The following is a 27251-nucleotide window of genomic DNA, read 5'->3' as shown; positions in this document are numbered from 1 at the left end:
TTCATAAAATGAAACTGAATTAGCTTTCTAACGGTTCACGTGCGCTGCTTGTATATATACAGTATATATATATACAGACTTGACTGCAGTTATTTTCTATATACAACATGTCGACTATTTCAGAGGTCTGTTAAGCACTTGACACAAATGTTAGACCCAGGTTCATAACTTTTCAAAATAAAAGCTCTGAAATTCAGCTCAATATGAAACATTGAAGCAAAAAAACTAACACTGCGCTTGCTCTTGTTGACAAATTGCTGCAGAGGATAATATTGTATGGTTATTGCTTCCTTGACAGAGATCTGCATCTACTACACTTTAGTAGATGCAGAACTTTACAACCAGTGCCTGTAGTTTATTAGTGAATGTAAGAACACTGCCAAACCCCACTATAGCACTGGTTGCCTGTTCATTCAAATTTTATTTATGATGATTGAACATATTGTGTGCAATCACACCATATTCGACACTGCACATAATTTGGCCATTCAGGATACATTTACATTTATTTAAAATGTGAAACCGTAGGATGAACGGTTTGCGAGATATGCGTTCCACATACAGACGTTGGTGGAATTAATAGTTGCATAATTTAGAGTTGTTTTTTTTAAGTACTTGGCCATATGATAAGTACTTGGCCATATGATCTCTATAGAACCAAAATGTTGTCTATATACTGAGGACCCATAAAGTACAGCGTGGCAACAATAGGACACGCTACCCTCTCACTACTCTGTCAAGGTGCCCTTGAGCAACACGCTGAACCCAGTGTGCAGCTGCTCCAGCTGCTCGGAGCCTCTCAGCCGGTGGTTGTCCAAAGTGGACACGGTGAAGTGCGTCCTGCACCATCCATGGATCACACAGCAGCGGGTGTCTGCTGTCACTGGACACAGAATCGTCAGGGTGAATGGTACTGATCGATACTAAACACGTACAGCGATCACATCAGTCTTCATTAAAGAGGAAAGACAGATTGGAGTTTCTTCTAGCGGCGGCCGTGTGAGCGCAACCAGTTAGCGGCACTGCAGATGGACTGGAGGAGAGTCAGCTCTCCATCCTCGCGCACTCTGCCACGTTCCCCCCCCCCCTCCTCTCTCTCTCTCTCACACACACACACCATGGACGCATCGCTCACATCCCCTCGTCCCTTCAATTAACCCGCATCGGCTGCATCCAGACGCGACCCGACGACACGAACACCCGCTTTCCCCACAGCTCCCGCGGACACCGACAGGCTCGTTCCCTCGCAGTGGAGGAGGAGGAGGAGGAGGAGGATGAAGCGGCACTTTGTCAGGACCTTGGAGCACAAAGCCATGAACCCCTGGATGCTCTTCGCCCTGCTCGGGCTCTGGTGAGTGTGTGTGATCGGTGGGTGTGATCGGGGATGATGCATGTCTCCAGCATTAGGGAGGTTTGTCACGGTGAATGGCTGCCGACGTTCATGCGGTGCTGTTGTGTCATTGTTCCAGCATTTTGTGTTGTACCTGTGATCACAGCTCGGAGGGTCCCTTTGTGAGCGAGGGCCTGGGAGGGAAAACATCTGAGGTCCTGTGCTTCATGGAGAAATGATCAGTCAAATGAACCGTCCTTGATCCACATGTCTTTCTAATTTGTGTGATAGCCCGTTGATCTATTGAGTGTATGTTGGTGTTACACCTGCATCGCCCCTTAGCACGTTCTGTTCTCGTGTCAAGTGGGTGATGATGGATGTATCTGCTGTTTGGAACCAGAGCCCTGAGGGAACCTTGTCACTTGGTCACACAGGTTTGAAGTGTGTCCTGGAGAGGACCGGCCCACTGCCCTGCATGTGACAACTGTGTCTGGGTATCATCTGATAATCCCTCATGTGTAACTATGAGACGAAAAAAAACCAAAGCATAAAAAAACAAGTAACAACTATTGTTTTTTTGTTTCAAAACGAAAAACGGGTCAAAATTTTGTTCTATAAATTCCTTTTTTAATATCTCATTTAGGACAAAAATTACAGTTATGCCTAGACATAGAAGCGCAGCTGAAATTTTGGGAAAAAGTATTTTAAAAAAAAGGGTAGAATGTCCCTGCTAAGGAAAGATTTGGACAGGCCGGGAGTGGCTAATTGGAAATACAAGGACAATACCTGTTGGTCCGGACTGGTATTTGTGTCAGTGTGGCCAGTAAAATGGGAGTGACGCAATCAGGTATGAAACAATAAATATAATAAATAAAGTCTGACGCGATTTTCCCGGCCGAAAAATGGGTAAGGGTGGTACTGAGCCATCAGACTGGACCCAGTGACCCAGGGACCCAGGGACCCAGGGACCCAGAAACCCAGGGTCAGCTGCCAGGGCAAGGGTGGCCACACTCCCACCATGCATGTGGTCCTGTCGTTAAATCCCTTGTGTTCTTGCAATAATACATCCTAATATGTATAATTTGAATGGATGTTAATATCTTCTCTTTAGTGTGCAGATGTAGTCTAATTTACAAAAAACTGATCCCCCTCCGATCAAGCATGCTCTGCTTCCTGTCAGTTCACTGTCCAGCTTCACTGTGCAGTCAATATACGTTTTCCAGAGGAGGATCACAGAGGACATTTAGGTGTTAACACACAGTGTAAATGACCTTGTTTTGAGTCGAATTTGAATGTCAGGGCTTACGGACACTTGGATGACATCACACGAGTGGACATTTTATAGTTTGTTTCTGTTGTTTTTAACGTTTGAAGACAAGGTCACTGTCATTGTATTGGATTTGGCTGCAAAACAGATGAAGCACTTATGTTGTTCAAAATCAACCCTGAGCTTTAATGTGTGAGGTCCACACAAGACGTGTGTGTTTCAGTCACCCTGGTTCACTGTTGGACTAACTCCAGAACTGACTAAGGCTTTTTCATTTTATGCCAAACAAGATGGAATAGTTGAAAATCCAGCATGGTTCTACTTGCAGGTTTGACCCCTTACGTGTCCCCCTGTTTTCTAAAATGATATCCGGCAGAGGCAGATGGCCGCCGACATTGAGTCTACGTATTTTCCACATAGGCTTGAGTGGAGAATATACGTAATTTACCCCCGACACCCGACATTTAACGGAACAAACAGCGAAGTTCTTCAACATGGATGACATTAAATTTATAATTGAAGTGGAGAAGTACAGTGAGTTGTATGATCCTCGGAACATGTTGTATAAAGACAACACCAAGAAAGACACATGTTGGGACGCTGTTGCTTAATGTTGGAGCAACAAGTAATTATATGCTTTTAATCTACTGGATCAATGGGTGTTATTATTAGCGCTGCCCGGCGGTTCAGCGTCGCTTCAGTGTCCAGTGTGAACAGCCAAGCGTTGTGCAATAGGGATTAGTGTGGTGCTTTGGCGTCGCCTCCACGTTCTCTGTTCCTCTTTCAAAATTAATGCGCTGTCGATGTCTTCTAAAACAGACTCAATGGCAGCATCTACACATCTCAGCTCTCCAGCGGCAGGCATGTTTGTTGAAAACGAATTCAACCCAAGGGCACTTTGATGATGTGGTTGATTACGTTACCGTTGATCATCTGTCCATCATCGTATAAAGCCCGCCCTGACAATCTGATTGGCCCGGTCGGGCATAATTTCTCCTCAACGGAGCGACTCCAGACCGAACTTCCCGACCTAAAATGTTGTGGGCGGGGCTAAGTTCGTCTGGCATCCAGGCTAGGAGTTTTTCTCTCCACAGTCACCAAAGTGTGCTCATGTGGGAACTATTGGGTTTCCTATAACTGTAAAACCTAACCATGGAAAGTGCCTTGAGATAATCTATAATACATATACATATAATTTGGCGCTATACAAATTAAATTGATTTGAATATCCAGTATAAAAATGGAACCATTCCCTGCCTTGCTTATATTAACATTAATATCAAAATCAAATAAACACCTCACTCAATGTGCAACCGCTCTAATTCCTAATGGACATATCTCTACTAAACCATTTCACTACTGAACAGCGCCCGTTATTTGCACTTCCCTGCCTTGGTTTTAGACATATTGAGACTGAGTCGCTTAGAATGACACTTAATTTATTGTAAACAACTTTGGTGCTTAGACTCCCGCAGGAAGTAGAGCACCATGCAATCAGTCATATGAATCAAGTAATCGGAAGCAGCCATGAGAAGATGTGGAAGTCCATCTCTTTATTATGGGATGCACTTGGTCAGCAACAACACTTCCTGTAGCATACAAATGACGGCAGCTGCTCGAGCATTTCCATGCTTTTTCACTCACCACAGGTGTAAACAGTTGTTTTCTGAGTTACAGACGCCTTTCTGCCAGCTGAAACTAATCTGGCCAATTTTTTTACCATTCTAATGTTTGATTTGAACATCAACTGAAGCTCCTTACCTGCATTTGTATGGTTTTATGCATTGCATTGCTGCCACGTGATTGGTTCATTGTGCAATTGCATAGTGTAGGTGCAAGTGTTCCTAATAAAGTGCCCTATGAGTATAAAATACCAACCTGAGTCCCGTTAATATCGGTTTCCTCTTATTTCTTTACCAGCAGCCCCAGCACCCCCAACTAAAGCCGGGCATACACATTGGATTGTGTCATTCCAGGTGCTGAAATGTCCCACTCAGCTTATGGACCCATTGTGGCTAGGATGACAGGGGCATGTTGGTCTGGCTAATACATTTAAAGCTACTACACTGTAAATTTCTCAGTAGCTAAACTCTGATTAACGTACTTTTTGAACCCCTTTCCCTCCCTTTTGTTCTTTCCTGCTTTGAAGTTGCTACCAGCGATAAATCGTTGCTGCTGACACAGTGAGGGAATCGACTTGTGACTATGATTTATCAGTGTGAGAGTGAGAAGACTGGGCCGAAATGATTATTATTGTCCAACCCACAGATCGCCCCCCCCCCCCCCTCCACTGCACAACAAGCAACGCACAACAGAGAAATTTAATCCAAATCTAAGATGGGTAACCTGTTTTAGAAATCGCCTCAAAAACAGGCTCGAATCACCTTGTATGCACAGCTTTAGATAGATACACACACACACACACACTTTAAATGTTTACCTTCTTATGTAATATGAAAATCATCATCCACTGCAGGCACATCTCATTGATTAGCACACTACTGGGTGGTGAACTGACTGAACGGCAGTGGAGTCAGTGAGTCATGGCTGAAAAGTCTCCAGGGTGCCAGTTGAATCAACACTCGGCATCGAAACAAGAACAATCAGATGTGTGACTTTAAGCTTCAGCTGAGCACAAGCGGCCCCGTGCTGGAGGCTGTGACCCAGTGTGTTATAATGAGCTTCACTTCCTCTCATCGCTCCCATGTAAAAACTACTGGCCGAAATGACAGAGTAAAGAAACTTATAACTAGGAACACAATTGTTTTCCACATGATGGTCTCCAGATCTGGAAGAAATTCAGTTCTGAAGGTCAACATTTGTAACTGAACTGACTTCAGTAAACACCCTCCATAGTTTATAGAGCCACGATCTGCCTCAGTTTTCACCTAATATCCTTTTGAATTTGCTTGCACAGTTTTCTTATGCTAAGGAGGATTATTAGCAACAAACAAAATTATTCAAATTTGCCGAGATCGTCCGGACATTCTCTGGAGGGGCTGTATGTGCAAACCCCAATGTCTGACTCAGAGCCTCCGCACTTTTTGCAGACTTTCGGAGGAGCTGATGTGAGAAAAGTATTTACCACTAGCAAGTGGGGGGGGGGGGGGGGGGGGGGTTGATGAAGTTTGAAAAAGGCGACAAAGGCAACAAACCTTCTCTGGTTGAAAAAGGTAGGTAGAAGACACCTAGAAATATGTCAGGAGAGGTTTCAATCAGGGCAGACGCTGGTGTTGATGGGCTGTAAGGTCCAGTCTGAAATTCTCGTGGATTTGCTGTCTTTCCCCCTTTCAGGTCATAAGAGTGCAGGACATAATAACATGAAATGCTGGCAACAAGTCAAATGAAAATGTGTATCAATATGTTCCACAAATAATCAATATGTTTTAACAGACTGCGATGATGTGTTGTTTCGAGATGTGAATTCTATTACACATTTTTCAACTCTGTTGTTTTATGACAGTGGCAGATAGTAACAACATTACCTGCGGCGCTTAAATCTCAACTTTATCACACAGAAGAGTTTGTAACACTACTCTTGAAATTACAGAGAATTAGTTTCTTAACATATAAAAGCAGAGTCTGGAGGAGGAGGCAAAAGCTTTTGTCAGTGTCTGACCTCAGAGTGCACGCAGGGAGCCATTTCTTAAAGGTAGCAGGTATCAGAATAAACTTGATTCAAATCAAACTGTAATGAAACATTCAAGGGTCACAGATACAAACCGGCAGCGACTCTAATGTGTTACTTGACTGTTTCATATTCAGGTTATTGTAACAGGCTAAATCTATCAATTGAGAGTCTTGGCAGGAATGGCCATCTATGCTTTTATGGTTTATGAAGTTGTTCTTTAGTTATTCTCTTCAAAAGTGACAATCAGAAAATGAAGAAATGGGCTCAGTTTGAAGAAAATTAACATAACAAGCATTTTTCTGACACAAAGAGGATTCATAAAACAAACAGATAAAACCAATTGATTGAACCTGACATGCTAAAAGAAAGTGACGGTACCAGTGGGAGGGAGAGTTCCAGCATTAGAAAGTTGCATTAAATGGAGCAGAGTGAGCAAGTGATTGTATCTCTGGGATGTGGTGAACACGATGAGGTGGAATCCCAGCTGAGCTACCCATTGTCTGCATTTCCAGTGGGTAGGCGCCACCGGGGTGCTAGTGTCGATTTCACAGATAAGCTGCAAGTTTTAGGTTCTAGCCTTCATGTCCTCTCCCCAGCAGTGACAAGGCTGCACAGAAGACGGATTTGAGCCAGAACAAAGCTGTTTGGTTTTAAACAAGGCTTTTTGTTTTTCAATTTATCCATTTTCCAAATAGACACAGATTCAGATGAGTGTTGGATAACAGTGTGCTGGGCTACTGTGCAATGGTTAAGGTCATGTCTTTGTATCACGCCAAGTCGCCAGGTCTCTTCACAGAATCAGGTCCGTGTTCATCAAGAGAGAAGAGTGGCTTGGCACAGACTGAGAGTTCAGCCAAGTGTAGCTGCCTGGCAAAGACCCAGCATGGGAGGACAGTGGGAAACACACACTCGTACATGATTCTGAACAGTGGGGGGTTGGGTAAACAGAAACAGTACTCAAGTTAAAGAATTATTAATTCATAATTATAATGACTCAAGGAGAAGTAAAAGTACTCATAAAATAAGTACTTGAGTAAAAAGGTATTTCATATAGTAGTAATAAACTTCATTAGAATGTATTGCCTTCAAACAGGATATTAAGAGTTAGTTACAATGTTAAGTCCGCATTCATTTTCATTTCCATTAATAAATTGACATATTCAAAACTAGGCAAATACCCAAATACATTCTGTTGACCCCTGTTTGCTTTAAAACATCAAAAAAAAAAACGAAACGAAAAAAAGTCCTTGGAGGAAAAGCTTGGATGCAGCCTGCATTGTATGTGCACATGCATTCAGTGTCCAAAACAAACATTGACAATTTAAAATAATTAATACAAGATAGGATGCAGACATTCAAAAATATAAATATAATATTCCGTTAAATTAAGCAAAAAAATCTATGCCATATAATATACATCTTCCAAATTAGTTTGTAACATAAACAGGGGAAGAGCACCAATATGGAGAAATGGTGTTATTTCAACCAGATAAAAGACAACATATTTAAAAAATACTATCAATCCCTGCTGGAGTGGATTAGATACAGTCATTCAAAAACAATATATTCCACTAAATAAAGTCAATTTTCCATCTTTTGAAACAAGGTCTGGCAGATTTTCTCCAGGAACTGTGCAGTTCACTGCAGAACAGATAATCAAAATGATCTTTCACAACAGTTTTAATGTTTATCTGTTGAATATTTCACAAACATTAATATTTGCAACACTTCCCGTACCTCTTTCAAAGTAAAAGCACTGCAGTGTTTCTGCTGTTTTAACAAGCTTTTGTAAAAAACTTTGGTTGTGTTTGATCAAGATGTTTAGTGTTATTGGAAAAAAGGAAGATGCACAGTTTCATAATGTACTTGCATATAGAGTTGTACCTTTATTCAAGGAAATACAGTGATCATACCTGAAACCTCACATTGCAGCAAACATTTATCGTTTAGAAACCACGCCAAAGTAAAGGACACATTTCGGTATATGACTAGTGACAGTTACATTGTTTTAAATATACATATATCACTTTTATATATGCAGCAGGTAGAAGTAGAGATAGAGACAAGTCCACATGTAAATTAGGTTGCATTTAGGCTCGAGCACTTTTCAGAAGTCAAGAGGTCACCACCTGACTGTCAATCACACATCAGGAGAGCAGAAGCACTTTCGGTCTGTCTACAGAGGCTGCACCCAGGCAGTATCAGAGACCTTTTAGAAGTGCTCAGAGCCTAGTGCACAATCACTGTGGTTACATTCACACTTAACTTGGAGGAAAACAGACAGTGCAGACAGCTGCAGGGATTAAACTAAAGCTCATTTGATTCATCAGAAGAGACCTTTTGAGTGAAGACTGCTGAACAGCTGAAACACCTCAAGGGCTTCATTATACAAATTCTAAATAGAATTAAGTGCATTATTACACACTGCAAATTCCCCAGGGCCCTGTACCAGAAATTGGGCTAAGTAAACTGAGGTTGTGTACCCTGAAATGAGGGGAACCCTGGGATTTAATGATATCCAAAATTATAAAATCACAGCTTACTAAATCCAGACATAAAGACACAATGACAATTATATAGTTTCAGGTGGTGCAGCATGGAGAGGCAGGAAGTTACAATAATTCTGCCGCGGAGATCACATGTTTTTGTTCACAGCTCAAACATTGGCGTCGGCCTTCATGACCAAAAGCTCTCTTTACCTCTTTCTTGGTGTCTTCCACGTGTACGGCAACGCTTCTATATCCCAAGATATTCAGTCTGTAGTCTTGTTGTATTGTTGTATTTTGTATTTTTGTACATTTTGGGGTTCTGTGGACGATCTCCTGCTGTGTTCACACATTGGCTCCTCCAGAGATTCTGAAGATAAGGTTTATTCATTGAAAGCCCTTTAGTACATTTTTTTATGTTAAACAGACATTTGAAAATTGACAGTTTGAAATATACTTTTTTTTCACCTGCAACTTCACTAAACTCATTTGGCTGTGAAGGTTAAGATGATGAGGTTCGGTCATGGATCTATAAACTTATGTTATATGTTCATCTCTCAGTGCCAGCAGCACTTTGTCCCCATCAGGTTACAGCTGAACAGATATTTCTAATCATATGTTCTAATAAACAGGATTTCAGCGCTTGAGCACACATTAAAAAAGCCAGATGTTAATCCTTCTGGCTTCACTGAGTTTAAATGAGTTGATAGATTTAACTCTGGTCAGCTGTTCTGGAAATTAAACTTGGAGTTTCCAATCTTGGGGTCCATAGACACAGACTTCAGAGCTTGTTAGACCTGCTTCGTGGAACAGACCCCATGATGAATGAGAAATGACAGAAATCTCAGTTCTGAAGTGGGATGGGACTTTTTCAAATTTTTACCATGTTTTTTTCCTACTCCACAGTGCAGCGCTTTCGCCCATAAAACAGGAAGAAGAGGACTATGAAGATGTGCCCATAAATAAGACCTGGGTCTTATCACCGAAGGTCTATGAGAGTGATGTGACTTTGATCTTAAATAAACTGCTGCTGGGCTACGACAACAAACTGCGCCCTGACATCGGAGGCAAGTCAATTTATTCTTTATTTTACAGCTACATAGGTTTCTTTTGCTAAGATAGAGATTCTAGGAATTCTTCACAAAATACTTTATTTGAAGTCTGGCATCTCTAGACCCGTTTGCATTTACAAATGAGAGAGCTTCAGTTCATTTTCAGTTTATAAGGGGTGTTATCAGGAGTCGCAGGGCAGACCCACAACTAATCAAAATACTGTTTCTATTGTGGATTTATCAGACCTCTCCACATCAGTGGCAGCCAGCACTGGTTATTAAAGAAAATGCTTAACGACAAGTCCCATTGGGTGCTCATCTGTCAGTCATTGTATCAAACCCAGCCCATTTTTCATAAGTAGTTGTGATTAGCTCGACCCCTTTAAGGATGGATGTAAAACAAATAACGACAAGCTTGCTGATTGGTCTGTTTTCCAGGCTTAATTATATAAATTGTTAAATTTCTTACTGATAATATAAAAATAATATAACAGGATTCTGTTGGCCTTGAGGAAAGTGTGGTCTTTGCGATTCTGGGCTATACACATACATTTTGACATGTAATAAGCTGTTCTATGCTATCGTTCACCTTGTGATATATGATAATAACGTCAATTAACAAATATGTTCTGTGTACGTTGATGTCTTCCTTCTGATATATTTCAGTGAGGCCAACAGTGATTGAAACAGCCGTGTATATCAACAGCATCGGACCAGTGGACCCCATCAACATGGTGAGACTGCCTCCACTGACTTCCTGTTTAATCATTTTATTCATTAGGATTCATCCTCTGGGGACCTTGAATGTCTGTACAGTAATCGAAGGCACTATATCCAATACTCATGTGTGACAGTTAATTTAATGATCCTTAACACATGACACAAATATTTGGAATTCCACATAATTTCTCCAATAATATTCCATTTTGAGCTACTGAGGAAAACTGAAGATCAATTTCCATTGAAATGTCCACCTTAAATATTATAAAATGTCTATTCACTACATTATATGAATATGAGGAGCTGGTTTGGTGAGTTGACAGCTGGTGGCATTTTTTTCCAGTTGATGCCATTTAACCAGAATTGGGTGCATTAAGATGACATAACAACCAAAACTAGATTGGTAAAAGAAATATATAAAAAAAAAATCACTTTTTTCACAAACAAATACATTTTTCAGTGGATATTTTAAAAGCATGATTCGCAAACATCACTCATATAAGCTAACTCATATTCCATTGCACCTGGTTGCATTAACCATATTGATGTGCCTCTGAGTTAAGAATTTTGATTGTATGCTTCAATTTGTTGCATTTTAAAATGTGCCATTAAATACTCAACTAAAACATTGTCAAACCTAGTGTCACTGGAGTAATGGATTCAGTAAAGGGCTGATTTCATTGTATGTATGGTAATCAACAATGTTTGTAGAAAAGATTTGTTTTAGTCCCTCAAGTCAATCTTCATATTATGACCCAATAATTGTGCTATAAGAGACGTCCATTGGTTGGCTCTTCATTCTCTATCAGAGAGTCTCTACGGGCTGGATGTAACAATTTAAATATCTTCTTGTATAATATAGCTATTGTAATTTTATTATAAAATGTATATGTCTAGCTGACTGTATCTGCATGGACTAGTGGCAGAAACTTGGACTATGGACAGAAAAGGTCTCATGTTCGTCTCTGGTTCGACTCCACGGAGAAACAACAAAAAGACGAACCTGGATTGATCTGTACAAAAATCCAAGAGGATTGTCCCTACCCTGTCTTGTGCCCCTGAGCAAGGCACCTTACTCCCCCAACACCAGCTCCCCGGGCGCCGTACATGGTCGCTCACTGCTCTGTGTGTCCTGCACTAGATGGGTCAAAAGCAGAGGTTAAATTTCCCTACCTGCATGAGTGTGCCTTTGCATGTCTGTGCTTTTGTTTGGGACTAATAAATGCATCTTAATCTTAATCTTAACTCTGTTGCAGGAATACACCATTGACATCTTCTTTGCCCAGACATGGTACGACAGCCGACTGAAGTTCAACAGCTCGATGAAGCTGCTAATGCTAAACAGTAACATGGTAGGCAAAATCTGGATTCCCGACACATTCTTCCGGAATTCACGCAAATCCGACGCCCACTGGATCACCACTCCTAACCGCCTCTTGAGGCTGTGGAGCAATGGGAGGGTCATGTACACACTGAGGTAGGACTCTTCTGCAGCCAGGTTTCAAATGTATTTAATGTTGATGTGTCAACTCTTGAAATATCTTTGTCGTCTGTGCAGCTTTAGTATGTGCATCTGTGTTTTTTGTCATGTAGTTCTATTTTAGGTCACACCAGTTTAAACACTGCACAATCTAATTGTCATATTTATTTCTACATTTGTTTGAATAATTACACAGTGAACAAAGTTCCTTTGCAATGTGCAGTCCCACTTGGGAGGGAATCAAACAATGCTGAGTCTTGCTTTTTTCTCTGTCACAATTCTGTTTCTGTCAGGTTGACTATAAATGCGGAGTGTTACCTTAAGCTGCATAACTTTCCAATGGATGAGCACTCATGCCCCCTGGAGTTTTCAAGCTGTAGGTGGTCAAACATTATCCCCTTCCATTTTCGAACCCGTCATCTCGACCTCAACTTGCCCAGAGAGAGGGGCATAGAGCCTAAGCCCTTGTTTCTTTTCTTTGCAAAACGACCCATCTGCTTGAGGCTGCCCTCTCCAAGCCTGTATCAATCAATCATCAGCTCCATGAGCAGAGAGAGGAGGTCACCCAGTCCCATTTGCTCTGACAGACTTAATGCATTATGCACACTCTCCCAGTCTGATTCATGCTGTCTGTGTCATTCTTCATTTGTCTCTTGTCTTGTGCTTTAGCCTCTCAGGACACATACCATTGAGAAATGCAAAGACCATTCCTTGGAGTTGAGAGCAAATGTCAGGACCAGTACAGTCAAACCAAATATCTTAAAATGAGCACAAGTGGTAACTGGAACTATGGCTTTGTTCATACCTCCCATTAATGTGTGTCCAGGGTGATCCGTTCACAAGTGGAGTTTATTATGATGCCAGAGTGACAACTTGTGATCAAACTTCACTTCACCACTCTATACAGCTAAACATGTACATAGTTTCTAGTGGCAAAGAACAGAGCCATCTTGTTTTTTTCTGGTGGCAGGAAGCAATTCACTTCCCATGCCTCGTCTGCCGAGAATGTAGAGTAGAAGAGATTTCACTGAGTTTACTCCTTGGTGTGTTCCAGGTTTATGACATGACTTAAGATGCATTGCACACTTATATTAATTATATTATTATTAATTATAAGATATACAGGTATATATAAAAGTTATTTTAAAATGTCTGTGAATAGAGCCAGTTTATGTAATTATAGAATGCAGAAGAATCATTAACAAAGACACATTTGTGGACACAATGATTAAAGAATGTTGCCTATTCATCCATTTAATTTTAGAAGGCACTTAAACAATATAGTTTAGGTTTGAAGACTCAAAAATTATTTCAATCTCAATTTAGATTTTCCACCATTTAAATGTTAAATTATCGATTGTGGAAGCAATACAAGCTCATTTCAAATAAACATGAATCCTCAACAAGCAAACATAACTAAACATGTTATAATTTATATAATAATATAATCAAAAATGATTAATTAAATAAAGAAAAAGGAATTTCCCTTTTCAGGTAGAGCGATTACACTGTGTTACCTGAGCAAACCTACTAAACACTATTGCAGGAGTGCCTGTCAGAGCTTTAACATACCACATGCGTTAGTACACGGACTGTTATTTGCATTTGAAGACATCTTGCTCATTTGTAGAAATTTCATGAGACTGGGAAGGTCAGTTCCATCTTGAATGCTCCCTTTGCTTTGCCCTGGTGCATTGTTCACCCGTGATGTGCAGTGCTCTGAATGACCGATGTGAGCTTCCTGTTACATATCATAGGCGTTAGTGTGGCTGCTAACTCATTTAGTCTGTGACTGTGTTGGGTGTGGGGGTTCCGCAGATGGTTATCCTAAAAATGAGATCATGTACCGGTGGCAGAGACGAGCGGTAGAGGTGGCCGACCAGCGGTACTGGAGACTCTATCAGTTTGCCTTCGTAGGGTTGAGGAACAGCTCGGATGTGGCACACACCCAATCAGGTGAGAACTCTTATAGTTCAGCCATTTATATCTAAAAATAAGGTTACATGAAAAAATTAACTGTTCTGTTTCATATTTCATAAAAGGAATTAGTCTTGCAGCCTTATCGTAGAGTAAGCAAGAATTCAGCACTATTCACAGCTTCTTTGATTTACTCTATTACAAACCAATTGTGAGGCCCCACGATTCAGTGGCCCTATGGGGGGAACAACATGTTAGATCACTGACCACAACTGACATGAAACAACAACAAAAAATATTTAAAACAGCACAAACCATAAGGTTTATCAACACCACACGACAACACACACAATGTTAAGATCCCAGTCTGGGGCCCAGCAGGACCAGCAGTCACCACTCTGGAATTCTCTCTTCTGATCCTGACACGGGGGTTTTTCAATTTATATATAATAAATATTGCTTTAAAAACTGTTACTCTTAAACACAGACTTGCCTCTCTGGCAAGAAGCCTTTCTGGAAATTGGATCAGAGTATTTTCAATTATGTAGCTACCTCCTGTTACATCACAACACCTTAACAAATAATGACAAATGGCTCAAAATAATTGTAAAAGGGTTCTATTAAAACTCCATCCACGAACACATGTTGGCCCTGATCAGATTTGGTATTATCAACTGGCACTAAAAGTTCATCTTTTCACATCTGACATTAAAATGTATCCACATGTGCCTCTACTTATGATTGCAACCCCCCCCCCCCCGTGCTCTATATGCAAATATACATGTATATCATTTAACACTATTAAAAGAATATGGACACCTCCCAATGTGATCCCAGCGATGGCATCTCAAATACATCCTCACTGGGTTTTCTGAACTGAAAACTACTGTCTGAACACTCACTTATTTACCTGGGATTTTGGTCATTCTTTGATATCTAGATTAACCTTCCTGTTCAACTTCCAGGGGAATATGTAGTCCTGACCATCTTCTTTGACCTGAGTCGAAGAATGGGGTACTTCACCATCCAGACCTACATCCCCTGCAGCATGATCGTAGTCTTGTCCTGGGTTTCCTTCTGGATCAATAAGGATGCCGTCCCAGCCCGCACGTCTCTAGGTTTGATATATTCTCTAAGTTAGAAAGAGTTTAACTGAGTCAGAGTGCACTTATATAACATAGTAATCTTTGACAGTTTAAATTAAAAAAGGTTGAAATCTACCGTAAAGATGTATGTATTTGTTGTTTTCCCTGCTGTTCTTATTTTTAAAGGGCTGAGCTGTTTGAATGAGAGTGTGATGTGATCGGTTGGTTGTATTCAAATCACCACCACACAGTCATTATAACAAACTGAATTGATCAGAGCTATGAAATTCATAAAAGCACCTGAAGGCAGTATATGACATTGGATTGAATTCATTCTTCTTTCTATCCATGAGTGTTTCCCGTGGTGCTGGCTGCCACACAACCCTAAACAATTTCCAGCCCCACAGCACACATTCTCCTCCCTTTCCTCCTAACGCACCTTTGGTGAATGGAGCCAGAGAGCTCAATTTAACCTTCATTAGTCTATAGGAACTATACGTAACTGGTCAGACGATTAAAGTTTTCAGGGGCTGATGGTCCAAGAGCATGGACTTATTCTTGAGATTAGTCTGAACAGAAGGGAGAGTCAGGAATTTAGGGAAGCTATGATGTCTGAAGCAATAATGAGGACCTCAGTTGCCTCTGCATTTAGTTGTGGAAAATGTTGGCCATCCAGTCCTTAATGGCAGTCAGACAATCTAAATTAGACATATTAGCAGCAATGTCAGGTATCAATGAAACATACAACTGAATATCATTAGCTTAACAGTGGTAGGAGATGTCTTTAAAATGTGTTAATGATATAATCAATGCATCTACAACATAAATAGTAATGGACCAAGTATGGAACCCTGGAGCACACCACAGGTGATACCAGCAGTCCCTATAGGGACTGACTGACCATGATAAACTCCCATCAGAAAGATAGGGGATGAACCAGTCAAAGGCACTCTCATAAAATTCAATCTAATCTCTGAGCTTTTCGATGGCTCTGATCTACAATATAAAAATACCAGTAACAGTGCATTTCCCTTGAAAATGCATTCAATGCCTTTTTAAGCTTGCTTCATTGGTTGCATTTACTTTTTCATTTTCAAAATAATTTAAGAATGTAAATGTGCCAGGGGTGGCCAACCATTTGCATACAACTGTGTTCAAATATCAATTTATCAATCAATTTAGGTATCACCACAGTGCTCACCATGACGACTCTCAGCACCATCTCCAGAAAGTCCCTGCCTAAGGTTTCCTATGTCACTGCCATGGACCTGTTCGTCTCTGTTTGCTTCATCTTCACCTTCGCTGCCCTCATGGAGTATGGCACTCTGCACTACTTCACCAGCAACCGACAGACCAAGAAGTCTAAAGCCAGCCTTAACACACAGGTAGCCCACACTTCTCTTCTTTCTTTTATTGATGGCATTCCCTTTTGAGCCCACTGAATGTGTAACGCCTCCACAGCAGAGAGCGTCCAGCATGGTGAACATCCGACCAGGAACGTCCCTGCTGCAGATGAACAGCATTGTGCCGTATCATGACGAGGATGATTTTGATTCTGAGTGTTTGGACGGAAAAGACTGCACCAGCTTCTTCTGCTGCTTCGACGACTGCCGCTCAGGCGCCTGGCGTGAAAACAGGATGCACGTACACGTTTCCAAGATTGATACCTACTCACGAGTATTCTTCCCCACCGCTTTTGGCCTTTTCAATCTGGTTTATTGGATAGGTTATCTGTATCTATAAAGCCAGTATTAGTCAGAAGGACAACTGAAGTTTAACATCTGCAAACATTTCACGGAAATAGAAATGTTCACATAGCAGAATTTGGAAATTTATGACAAGAAGGTCAACTAAATTAAAATCTAAATACAAATTAAAAATAACTGTGCCTTTTTTTTCACCTGCTAGCAGTGAGGTATGGCAGCACAACATAGATCAGCCACTACTGGATCATATGCCATTAAGAACAGAATGGATATTCATTGTCCCCAGTCCATAATCCCTAATAATTAAAATGACCCTCTGACCTTACATCCATGAAATCTGTTGTGGAATCCCAAATGTAGTAGTTGTAGAAGTATCTATAATAATAATTGTCATATTTTTAACTCATGTAACTTATGGCTCTGTTGTAACTGCAAAAATTATTGCAACTAGTACTACATCAAGGTGGTTTTCTTAATCTTTAAATATACCTTTGAGACGTTAGGAAAAACATCTTATTTGCCTTTACATCTCCTACTTTTCCATCCCAAAAATCCATAGATCAATATATATATATTCCCTGCCACTTTCCCACTGTGGCAGCCAGTTGGAAAGGTAAACATCATTAAACCTCCTTTGTTCCCACATTTAATCCCTCCAGCATAATTTGAGTCAACCGTGCTAAGAAAAATCCACAAATAGATGCGTTCAAAATGCAGTTAAACAATTCAACTTCCTCCCCTGAATGTAGAGGACGGATGGTAACACTCTGTCCTTCTTTCAGATATCTGAGACCCTCACTCTGTCTGTAACACTTGTGGCCACAGTCTCATTCTTCTCAGTCATTACCCAGAATGCATAGCAATAGGCAACTAATGCAACACAGATTATTCAATTAACTGAGGCTGTACTGGTGTTTGTGACTGCACCATTACAACAGAGCTCTAAGTACAGTTTTCAATAGCAGTGGTTCATAATATAATATAATGGATCTTGATCTTTAAGGTTAACTCAATACTGTGATTTGCTTAGCGTAAATGCTATTGAATTCTGTAGAGATATTTTTTTTTATTTAAAAAAGAACAGGCCAGCATAGTCTGTCACTTTTAAGGATTCCGATTTTTATTAACCCACTCTAGGCAGCTCTATAGCCGACAAATGTTTGCAGAAGTTCAACTCCAGTTTAAACAGAGGAGATATTGCCATCAAACGTTAATAAAACAGCCCAAGTTGAGAGGTAGGAGAGAGGAGGTGCATTGAACTTTGGAGCTGCAATAAGGAATGGAGGATTGTTGTTGCCCACTCTTAAAGATCTACTACCTGATTTTATTATAGAGTCCAGGAGATATAATGATCAAAAGTGAGTTTTGGGGAGTTCTGTGACACTATTGGTCAATTGAACAAAACCAAAACCATCTTTATATATTTGAACAACCTAATTGTTCACAGGGCTCTAATTTTCTTGGCAGCACCTCATGGTGTTAAAATGATGGAGGTCAAACTGGGCCAGTTTCTGATCAGAGGTTAATTCATGGAAGGAATTAGTCAAATCGTTCAAACAGTGAGTGTTAATGAACGGCGATGGCTGTTTTACCAGCAGCCACATTTTATACTGATGGAAGTTATAAAACAAGTTATAAAATTAGCATTGATACACTGTAGAGGGTAATGCTAAAGGCTTTGTTAAAATACATAGAGCTAGAGAACATCTAGCTCTAAATTATTCATTTCCTTTTTGGGAAGGATTGAGAAATCCTTCCCAAGGAGATGTCCTTTAGATTATACGTCTCATAAATTACTTGAATTCCCATTTTTATGGTTGTGTTGCATGTAAAAGGCTTACAATAATGCCATCATGCAACTATCTGAAACAAAAGAGATAGATATATACTGATGTTTATCCAGCAATACCTTGAAATTGCTGAATACATGTTCAATACAATGTCTGAATGGCAGCTGTGATTAGCATAGAGTCAATAACAAAAGGAGCATTTTACTATGATAGACTTCAAGCTTAAATTTTATACAACATTCTTTACTTTTCATAGGCAGAGGTTAAGAAAGTTGTCCTGGAGTTTGAAATGTAATATTTTACTCTGGATTATTGGTGGAGATGATCAGGTCAAATTTTTTAACAGATTATTATTATTTCCTTCAAGATTCTTTTCACCATTTATAACACCACAATGTTTCAAAGCTGATTACCACTGTTGCCTGACTGACTCTAAATTCAATTCAGAACAAATCAACTGTATGACACAGTAGAGTGGACACTGGAATCTATCTCAGTCGAAGAATGATTTGTAGGTTTTGAGTTAGTTGACAATTTGTCGTTTGTCGCAAGAGGTCACCAAGGGGCTGTTGTTAGTCAGGCAGCTAATGTTGGAAATATTGATGATTTAACTGAAAGAAATATAATTATGTCTCTGCTGAATAAAAAACATTCATGCGATTATGTAGTTAAGGACTAAAATCTCTTAGACAGGGCAGTATACCTTTGTTCTTTGCTCTACGATAAGTGCTTTAACCAGCAGTTAAATAGTTGTCATAAATGTGCCATCATCAAATAATATGCCTTTACCGACATTTGCTTTCTACATCAATTTGAAGTTGCGAAGCATCTCCTGTTGTTAGTATTTAGAAAGAAGGATGGAGTGAAGCCCTAAAACAGTACTACTTTTTTTTACATCTTCTAGTTAACTAGCATCAACATACCCTGCTAAATCAACCAGGTGAATTCTTCTTCAGGTATTTTTCTCATGCTTCTTAAATGTAGTAATAGAAATGTGGCACCTGCAGACAACACAGATACTAATACTAAGGGAGAACAGAATCATACACCAGCATTGGTCCATTAAATGACTGCAGATGAGAACTTTTCACATACACCAAAGAAACTGACAAGACACAAGTTAAGCAGTGTGTCCTAGATGTCATGTTGCTCTCAGTTCTGATTGCATTTAGTCTAATAAACATATAAATAAAATATAAGCTACAGAATAATCTTAACCTGGAAAACACCATTCCCCCATTGACAAGATCCCATATTTCTGCCAAGTTTATACAAATAATAACTTGTCATAATCCACATTTCATTACTAATTATTGTCTGATATGTTATAGATGTAAGTATCTAACAGGGAATGTACGGAAAGCCTCATCAATCTATGCAAACTTGAACATTGTTCCAGATGTTACTAATCTCTTTTTTATTGGTGTTAACTAGAGATGTACAATTTATGAGATTACTTTCATTCAATGGAAATAAAGGAACAGTAGAAATTATTTTGAAAATGTCCATAGTGAACCAATAAAAATATGAAGCACATGAGGAGTACTAGATGAGGCCAAAATGACTTTACATGGCAACGCGTAAAACCAGCCATTCCCCATGTATGGCAGCCCATTGCAGCCACGCTGGAAAAAGAAAAGACTTTTAACATCCTCGGCGATCATTCTCCTGATAAATTATCAATTCTGCTATCCTATCTCAGCCATCCCCCATCCCCTATGAGAGAGGGTATTGGGTCCGCTTGTAACCCTTATACAACTAGATGCATTATGCGATATAATACAAAAAATTGATTCAGGCATCTGGCGTACCAGTTGTTTTGATTAATTAATTTCCTCTACTCATTTCTACTAGTGCTCACCACTCTGCTGCTCATAGTTTTTCTTCTTAAGACAAATTTTGACCCCATTCACTGATTAAAGGCACTTTAAAATCTACTATTTAGATAGAACTGGAACACTTGAGACTGTCTTTCTCGCAGGTGAGGAACGGCAGGGAAGGACTGTGGTGGATGTTAAGCCTAAGGTTCTGATTGGTGGCAACAACTCAAACTGAAGCTGTAGCCGGCTGGAGACACCACGGCTCACAGGGTCCAGGGAGAGTTTCCTGCTCCTCTCTGACAAATGAATACTATGGTCTCTCTCAATCACTTCGATCCACTTAATTATCATATAATAGCTTCAGGCCTAAGTTAAAGGTAGAGTGTGTATAATTTAGTGACATCTAGTGGTGAAGTTGTATGTTGCAGCTAAATATTTGTCCCCTTCCAAACATGAAAGAGAACCTGTGCTAGCCTTCAGTTGTCAGAACAACTCAAAACTTATTTAGTTTGTCCAGTATGGGCTAGTACAAGGAACATGGTGGCCTCCGTTGAGAGGACCCCGCTCCGATGTAAGTATAAATGTGTTTCAATATAAAGGGCCAATCCTAGGGACTTTACTCTCTGATTACATCATAGCTGTATCTGCACTGTTCCTGGTTGGAATATAGTGTTTTTACCGTATAGCTTGGCCAAATCCTGGAATAAAAGACTACAAGAGAGTACTCCTTAGAAACTTCATCCCAACAAAGAAATCGCAGTGCTCGCTCAAACTGGTGATGCCATCAAGCAGTCATAGCAACTTTTCATTTTACAAGTGTCAATTCTTACAGAATTAAAGATGAAAGTCTTGACTTCTATAAGTTTTGTGTGATCTTAAATGAAACAAAATAAAACAATAAAATGTATGTGATGTAGCAAACAAAAGAACAGCAGTAGTACATTTTTTTTATTGTTTTTCGAGTGAAAACAGTGTTTCTGTTTGATAAAGTTTGGGTTTTGTTACAAAAAAAGAATAATAACTGAAATAAACGCAAGCTGCCATATAGACATACAGTGACACAAAAAACAATTCCATTGTGTTTAAAAGAGAAACTGGGAGCAGTAGAGGGTTGAGTTTGATATAACCCTGTTATGATTATATTATATAATTTGAATACTGAATTTATTTGTCACATTTGAGTACAAGTTTAACTGTATCTTTTTTTAACCTCTTTTAATACCGATGCCTTTATGTGTTTGTGCCAGCTGAGAATAGCCAATCATCTTTTTAAAGTGAGAATTTATACCAGGTTCAATATCTCCACACGCTGCAAGGTTATTGCAATCTATTTCACTGTACATTAGATTGGATAGAGTTTATTTTCCGAGTGGAAAAGTTGCCTTGGACATCAAAGTGTCTGCAGTATAAAATTGCAGCCATAAACAATAAACACATCCGTCTGACAATTGCACAATCACATCTGTAATAATCATCAAACAATAATGTTTAGCTTCACCAGAGGATGGTTGATTAAAAGTCACACAGAAGTTCCTCTTACCTCTCCCCACCTCTGTGGCCGTGAAACCCCTCAATAGGTTTCACTGATTCCAGTCACATTAATCTTTTAATTGCCCATTGGCAGCAAAAACTAATTAATTTGCAACTGAGAAATATTCCCTCTATGTAGCATTCAAAGCAGGCTTGGTAAACCTGTTGATACTGTACCAAAAGGACATTATGTAGATATATAGGTTGCAAAATGTTGATTCTCATCATGGCAACGCTTATACAAATGTAATATTGCATTATAATATCATGTTGGTCATATATATTGCTCTTATAAGAATTTAATTTTCAAAATTATCAATGCAAGAACTATTTATCTTTAAAAGGGCCTTTGCCCAAATATCGTAGCTACATCCGCTGATGGGTTTGGGATTAGTACTTATTTTCTCTGCCTCCCTCCTGCTAGGAGAGTCCAGTAGTTTCTATAGGGCCTTCAGTTTCCCAGCTTTAAAACTCCTCTGTCTTGGCTTAAAAAAGTATTGTTTTCATGATCTGTGTTTAAAAAATATATAAAATGCAAGTTTATATTGCTTTTCAATCTTTGTTTAGTGCAACTGAAATCATTCGTTTAAATGTATTCAGAAGTTGTATTGTCAGACATTATGTTCCATATCCTTCTTTGTAGTTAACAGACGACTAGAACTCAAATGCTGTATTTTTCAGCCCAACAACCTCAAAAGTGTGTTCATGTGAACATGACAGCAAGGTTTTTTTTAATGATGATGCTACATATTGCGTTCAGCTCAAGCCATAAGCACATCGATCACCTGTGTACAATGTCATTCTCTGTAAATGTTGCTCATGTTGTGTCGTGTCTACTAACTCAATACACTGTGAGACAATAAAGCAGTGCCTGGAAAAAGATGAAGTGGTCTATGTTTGAAACCGATGTCCGACACGTCCCTGTTGTTGATCATTTAAGGTCCAGTGTGGAGGATTAGTAAGATCAAGCAGTGAAGGTGCAGATCCCAGCACCTTCACTGCTTGATTCATTGGGAGTTGTATTATTAAATAACTCACCTGATTTGCTCATAAGGAATAAGTTTCAATCTAATTTACTTATTTAGCTAGAACTTCACTTAACATTCCTGAAACCACATAAAAGTCTTTAGATTTGTATTATAAATATTATTGTATTTTGTTATGATTCTGCCCTTAGAACAACGGGCTTAGGAACATTTTCAAAGCCTCCCTATTGGATGACCTCTGTCTGCACTACAGCTCTTGGCTCAGCAAACAGATAAATTAATCATTTAAAGCACAAACTTGCGTTGATTCTTCTGCATTGCTTAATGCCCCACTATGTACATCCTACTAAATCCATGATTTAGTTTAAGACCACTTCTAGATGACTCACCACTGCAAATGATTCTCAGTCCGACATGTTGTTCTGTGCTCAGTTACACTTCAATAATGTATGGCAACTTGGCACTATAGCAACAGTGCTTTCTATACTGATCCACAATTTAACTGAAAATGCTTGTCTGTGTGGGTGTCTTAGGTTCGCTTTGGCACATGAAGAAATAACACTGCACTTTTGTTAACAATTACTCAAACACATTTGGGGCTGTTGGTAACTTTAAGCATATGAATGGAGGCTTTGTAAATTAGTTCCCTGGCACATGTCTGGAGGGAACAATACAAAACACTCACTCTTCTCCAAATATTACCCCAGCTGCCTGTTCACAATGTCAGGGCTTTGCACTAACATTGCTGTCAAACTACTTGTAAATTCCTCAGTGTTCACTTTTTTCTTGATCATTTTTAATTGAAAAATAATGATGAAACATTCAGGGAAAGGAAACATTTTCTACAGACAAAGTCAGCTGTTGGGTGCACGACAACAAAAAGCTATTTCAAAGCTGTGAGTTATCCAAAGACCCTTTGAGGTTTCTTTTGTTGTTCAGTTTCCACATCCCTTGAGTCGTGCCTATTTCTCTCCTTCTATTTTCCCTGGAAGGTACCAATTAGCATGTAAGCTTAATGGGAGAAGGCAGTGGCTGCTGAATGAGGCTGCTGACAACATGAGGGAACTAAAACTGTTGTTACTTGGTGATTATGGGGTATGAAGTTGAAAAGCTCCCACCTCATGGCAAGCAAATGAGAGTGCAGTATGAAACCTTTTTAGATTAGATTAGCACAGAAACTTTGTAGGACCACTGCTCTTCTCATTGTGATTGAGGTCTACTGAGGTTTTCACGAGGCAAATTTGCTCATTTTTAATCTACTAGTTCAGGGGCTCTCAAACTTTTGAAAGCTGAACCCCCCCAAAGCTGGTTAGGGGTAGTTGGGGGCCCCCCCCCACCCCAACTACACTGAGGTGAAGTTGGGGCGGGGGGTGAGTTGATCCGCGAGAAGGCCCGACACGCGCCCAGAGTCGCTGCCGGGGACCGTCGTAACTGGTCCCCTCCGCTTTTCGCACCGCGGACGGTGCCCAATAGAAAGAAAGCCCCCGCACCAGAGACGCCGTGAGGCGCCGCGGACGAGGACCTCCCCCCCAAAAAAACGTTGAGGAGTGCCGCACACCGAGCCTCCGGCGGCATGGAGAGGAGGGTGACGGGGTGACTCCTCTCCTAGCAGCGGCACGTGCCCAGCATTTAACCACAAATATCAATGAACACGATCTCTCACGGCACACTAGTGTGCTGCGGCATACTGGTTGAAAATGACTGGGCTACATGACTTCACTTCCAGAGACGCAAGAAGAAATCAAATATATATTTTACTATTAATGACAAAATAGTAACGCATAGTGACTTGAACAAGTAACTTTAATCTGATTACTGGTTTAGAAATAGCAACGCGTTAGATTACTCGTTACTGAAAAAAGTGGTCAGATTAGAGTAACGTGTTACTAAGTAACGGCTTACTTCGTAAGTAACACGTTACCGGCATCACTGGCGCTGACCATGCCTGCAGTTACTTTTATACTCGGAAGCGTACGTGCAACCCGCGTTCAAATGATAACACTCCTCTTTTGATTGGTGGATCAGGAAGGAAACTAGCCTGACGTTGTCAGACTCACAATTCTAGTCAGAATGTGAGTCTGACACTGCTCCATTGGGCTGTGATTATGGGGCGTGTTTCAACTGACCAGGAAGTAAAATTCCTCTTCGCTCAATTGGATAGACCTACAACCAATCAGAGCAACGTAGTATGTGACGTATGTTAAGTAACGCATTGTGAGTTATTTACTAACACTGGGTTCACACCGGACGCTGAAGCGATGCCGAAGCGAAGCTTCAGCGCAGCGCCAAGCCTTAAATAACAGCTGGCTCCCATCCACTCCCATGTTAAAACTTTGTGCGGGTCACACTGAAGGCTGAAGCATCGCTCTGCGCCAAGGCTGCCTCGCGCCGTGCAGCGACCGTTTCGCCGTCGAGTCTATTTTTTGCCCTTGACGCGAGTGTTTCGCACCAGGAAACACACTGAAAAATGATTTTATATAGTGAAACTATATTGATGACATATTTTATATGATATAAATGATCAAATATGCATCCCATACTTTGAAGTCCCCTTCTCTTGTCCAGGAGTTTTAATTTGACCAATGACATTATTAAATGTCCCCCTCTACCCATCCACTACAGCCACACAAGCAGTGATACAGATAAAAAGAGAGAGAGGGGGGCTACATATTCTCCACATAGGCTTGAGTGGAGAATACGTAATTTACCCCCGACACCCGACATTTAACGGAGCAAACAGCGGAGAAGTTCTTCAACATTGATGACATTAAATGAATAATTGAATGTATATGCTTTTAATCTACTGGATCAATGGGTGATATTATTAGCGCTGCCCGGCGGTTCAGCATCGCTTCAGTGTCCGGTGCAATCGCACCGGACACGTGCTTTGGCGTCGCCTCCACGTTCTCTGTTCCTCTTTCAAAATGAATGCGCTGTCGATGTCTTCTAAAACAGACTCAATGGCAGCATCTACACATCTCAGCTCTCCAGCGGCAGGCATGTTTGTTGAAAACGAATTCAACCCAAGGGCACTTTGATGACGTGGTTGATTACGTTACCGTTGGTCAGCTGTCCATCATCGTATAAAGCCCGCCCTGACAATCTGATTGGCCCGGTCGGGCATAATTTCTCCCCAACGGAGCGACTCCAGACCGAACTTCCCGACCTTAAATGTTGTGGGCGGGGCTAAGTTTGTCTGGCATCCAGGCTAGAAGGACACAGTATTTGATTTGTTTGTGTCAGTCCAGCCCCTAGCATTTCACCACTGAGGGAGCTTGCACTAAACAGGTCGTCGGTCATTTTTTTTCTGTTTGTGACATTGTGCCCCCCCTGTAGAGTGTCCCCCCCACTTTGAGAACCACTGTACTAGTTGAATCCTCAATTACTATCTCATGACTGGGTCAAACTGAGCCATCGGTTCAGCTTGAACCAAAAGAATTTCAAACACCCGACTCAGACATACTGAATGGCCAGAAAATGTCCGCCACATTAACACTCGAAGAACACGGGCGGAACAGGATTAGGGAAATAAAGTCGTTCTACTTTAATAATTTGTATTTGTATAGCACTTATCTGAACAAGGTTACAAAGTGCCTCACAAAAAATCCATGGCAAAAAATCAATTAACTAAAATAAAAGTAAATTACCTATTTTCTGAAAAGGTAAAACCTTCCAAAGAAGTCTAGACCCCAAATCATAGCATACATTATCTCAAGGAATTAACATAGTAATTTTGAGGGCTAACAATATTATTGAGAAACTCAACAGTTCCCACAACGAGCAAGCACTGATTACCGTGGAGAGAGAATACTGCCTTTTGACAGGGTGAAACCTCTAGCAGAACCAGACTCAAAGCAGGCAGCCATCTTCCTTGGCCAGTTTGGAACTTGTGATCGGAGAAGAATGGGGGAGAGAAGATGATTATGGAAATACATTAGTAAGTTTCTAAATCATTTCTTGACTTATACATATTAAGATATTTTATTATAATTATTTCATTGATGTTTTATCCTTGTGCAAAGCAAAATGTGATTTTACCACGTAAAGTGTCATACAAAAACACTATTATCAACCTACTAATTCCACAAACGTCTGTATTTATGTGGAATGAATATCTTGTGAAATGTTCCACAACCCATTGCAAATGGATCGAGAAAGTGCAGTGCCAAGTTTAGTGTGATTTGGACACACGTTAAATATAAAAAAAAATATTAAACAGCCTCTCTCAGGGGCAGTGTGTCTTCTTTCTGTGGACTGTGTCAAACAATTGTTCTCCTACGTCCACTAATAGTCTACAGCAGGGGTCAGCAACTTGGAGATTTAGAAAATAGCATTATAATGAACAACGTTCCTAGAATCACTTCCTGTATGGCAAGTATTTCTCTAAAGCGCAACAATCGTTATTTAGCTGTAATACTTTATGGTGGCCATAATTACAAAGCTTTTATTTT

The 27251-nt window shown here is 40.2% G+C and overlaps 1 protein-coding gene across 1 annotated transcript; it reads left to right on the top strand.

Annotated features, from left to right (window-relative positions):
* Positions 1 to 1313: 1313 nt before the first annotated feature.
* On the top strand, positions 1314 to 16711 carry gabrg1 (gamma-aminobutyric acid type A receptor subunit gamma1). The gene is made up of 9 exons (XM_062397569.1): positions 1314 to 1351; positions 9621 to 9781; positions 10433 to 10500; positions 11743 to 11963; positions 12260 to 12342; positions 13785 to 13922; positions 14849 to 15001; positions 16151 to 16353; positions 16430 to 16711. The coding sequence occupies exons 1-9, from the start codon at positions 1314 to 1316 to the stop codon at positions 16709 to 16711; spliced, it is 1347 nt and encodes a 448-aa protein (XP_062253553.1).
* Positions 16712 to 27251: the final 10540 nt, after the last annotated feature.

This window comes from Platichthys flesus, chromosome 10, assembly GCF_949316205.1.
Source record: "Platichthys flesus chromosome 10, fPlaFle2.1, whole genome shotgun sequence".
In the NCBI taxonomy this organism is placed as follows: Eukaryota; Metazoa; Chordata; class Actinopteri; order Pleuronectiformes; family Pleuronectidae; genus Platichthys; species Platichthys flesus.
The sequence above is the reverse complement of the archived record's forward strand: the minus strand, read 5'-3'. Positions and strand labels throughout refer to the sequence as shown.

Bases quoted from the DNA above. Each gene is read 5' to 3' on its own strand.
- gabrg1 (XM_062397569.1), top strand. From the start codon at position 1,314: ATGAACCCCTGGATGCTCTTCGCCCTGCTCGGGCTCTG. The intron at 1,352-9,620 runs GTGAGTGTGTGT...CCTACTCCACAG, and splicing joins TTCGCCCTGCTCGGGCTCTG to TGCAGCGCTTTCGCCCATAA. The intron at 10,501-11,742 runs GTGAGACTGCCT...ACTCTGTTGCAG, and splicing joins CAGTGGACCCCATCAACATG to GAATACACCATTGACATCTT.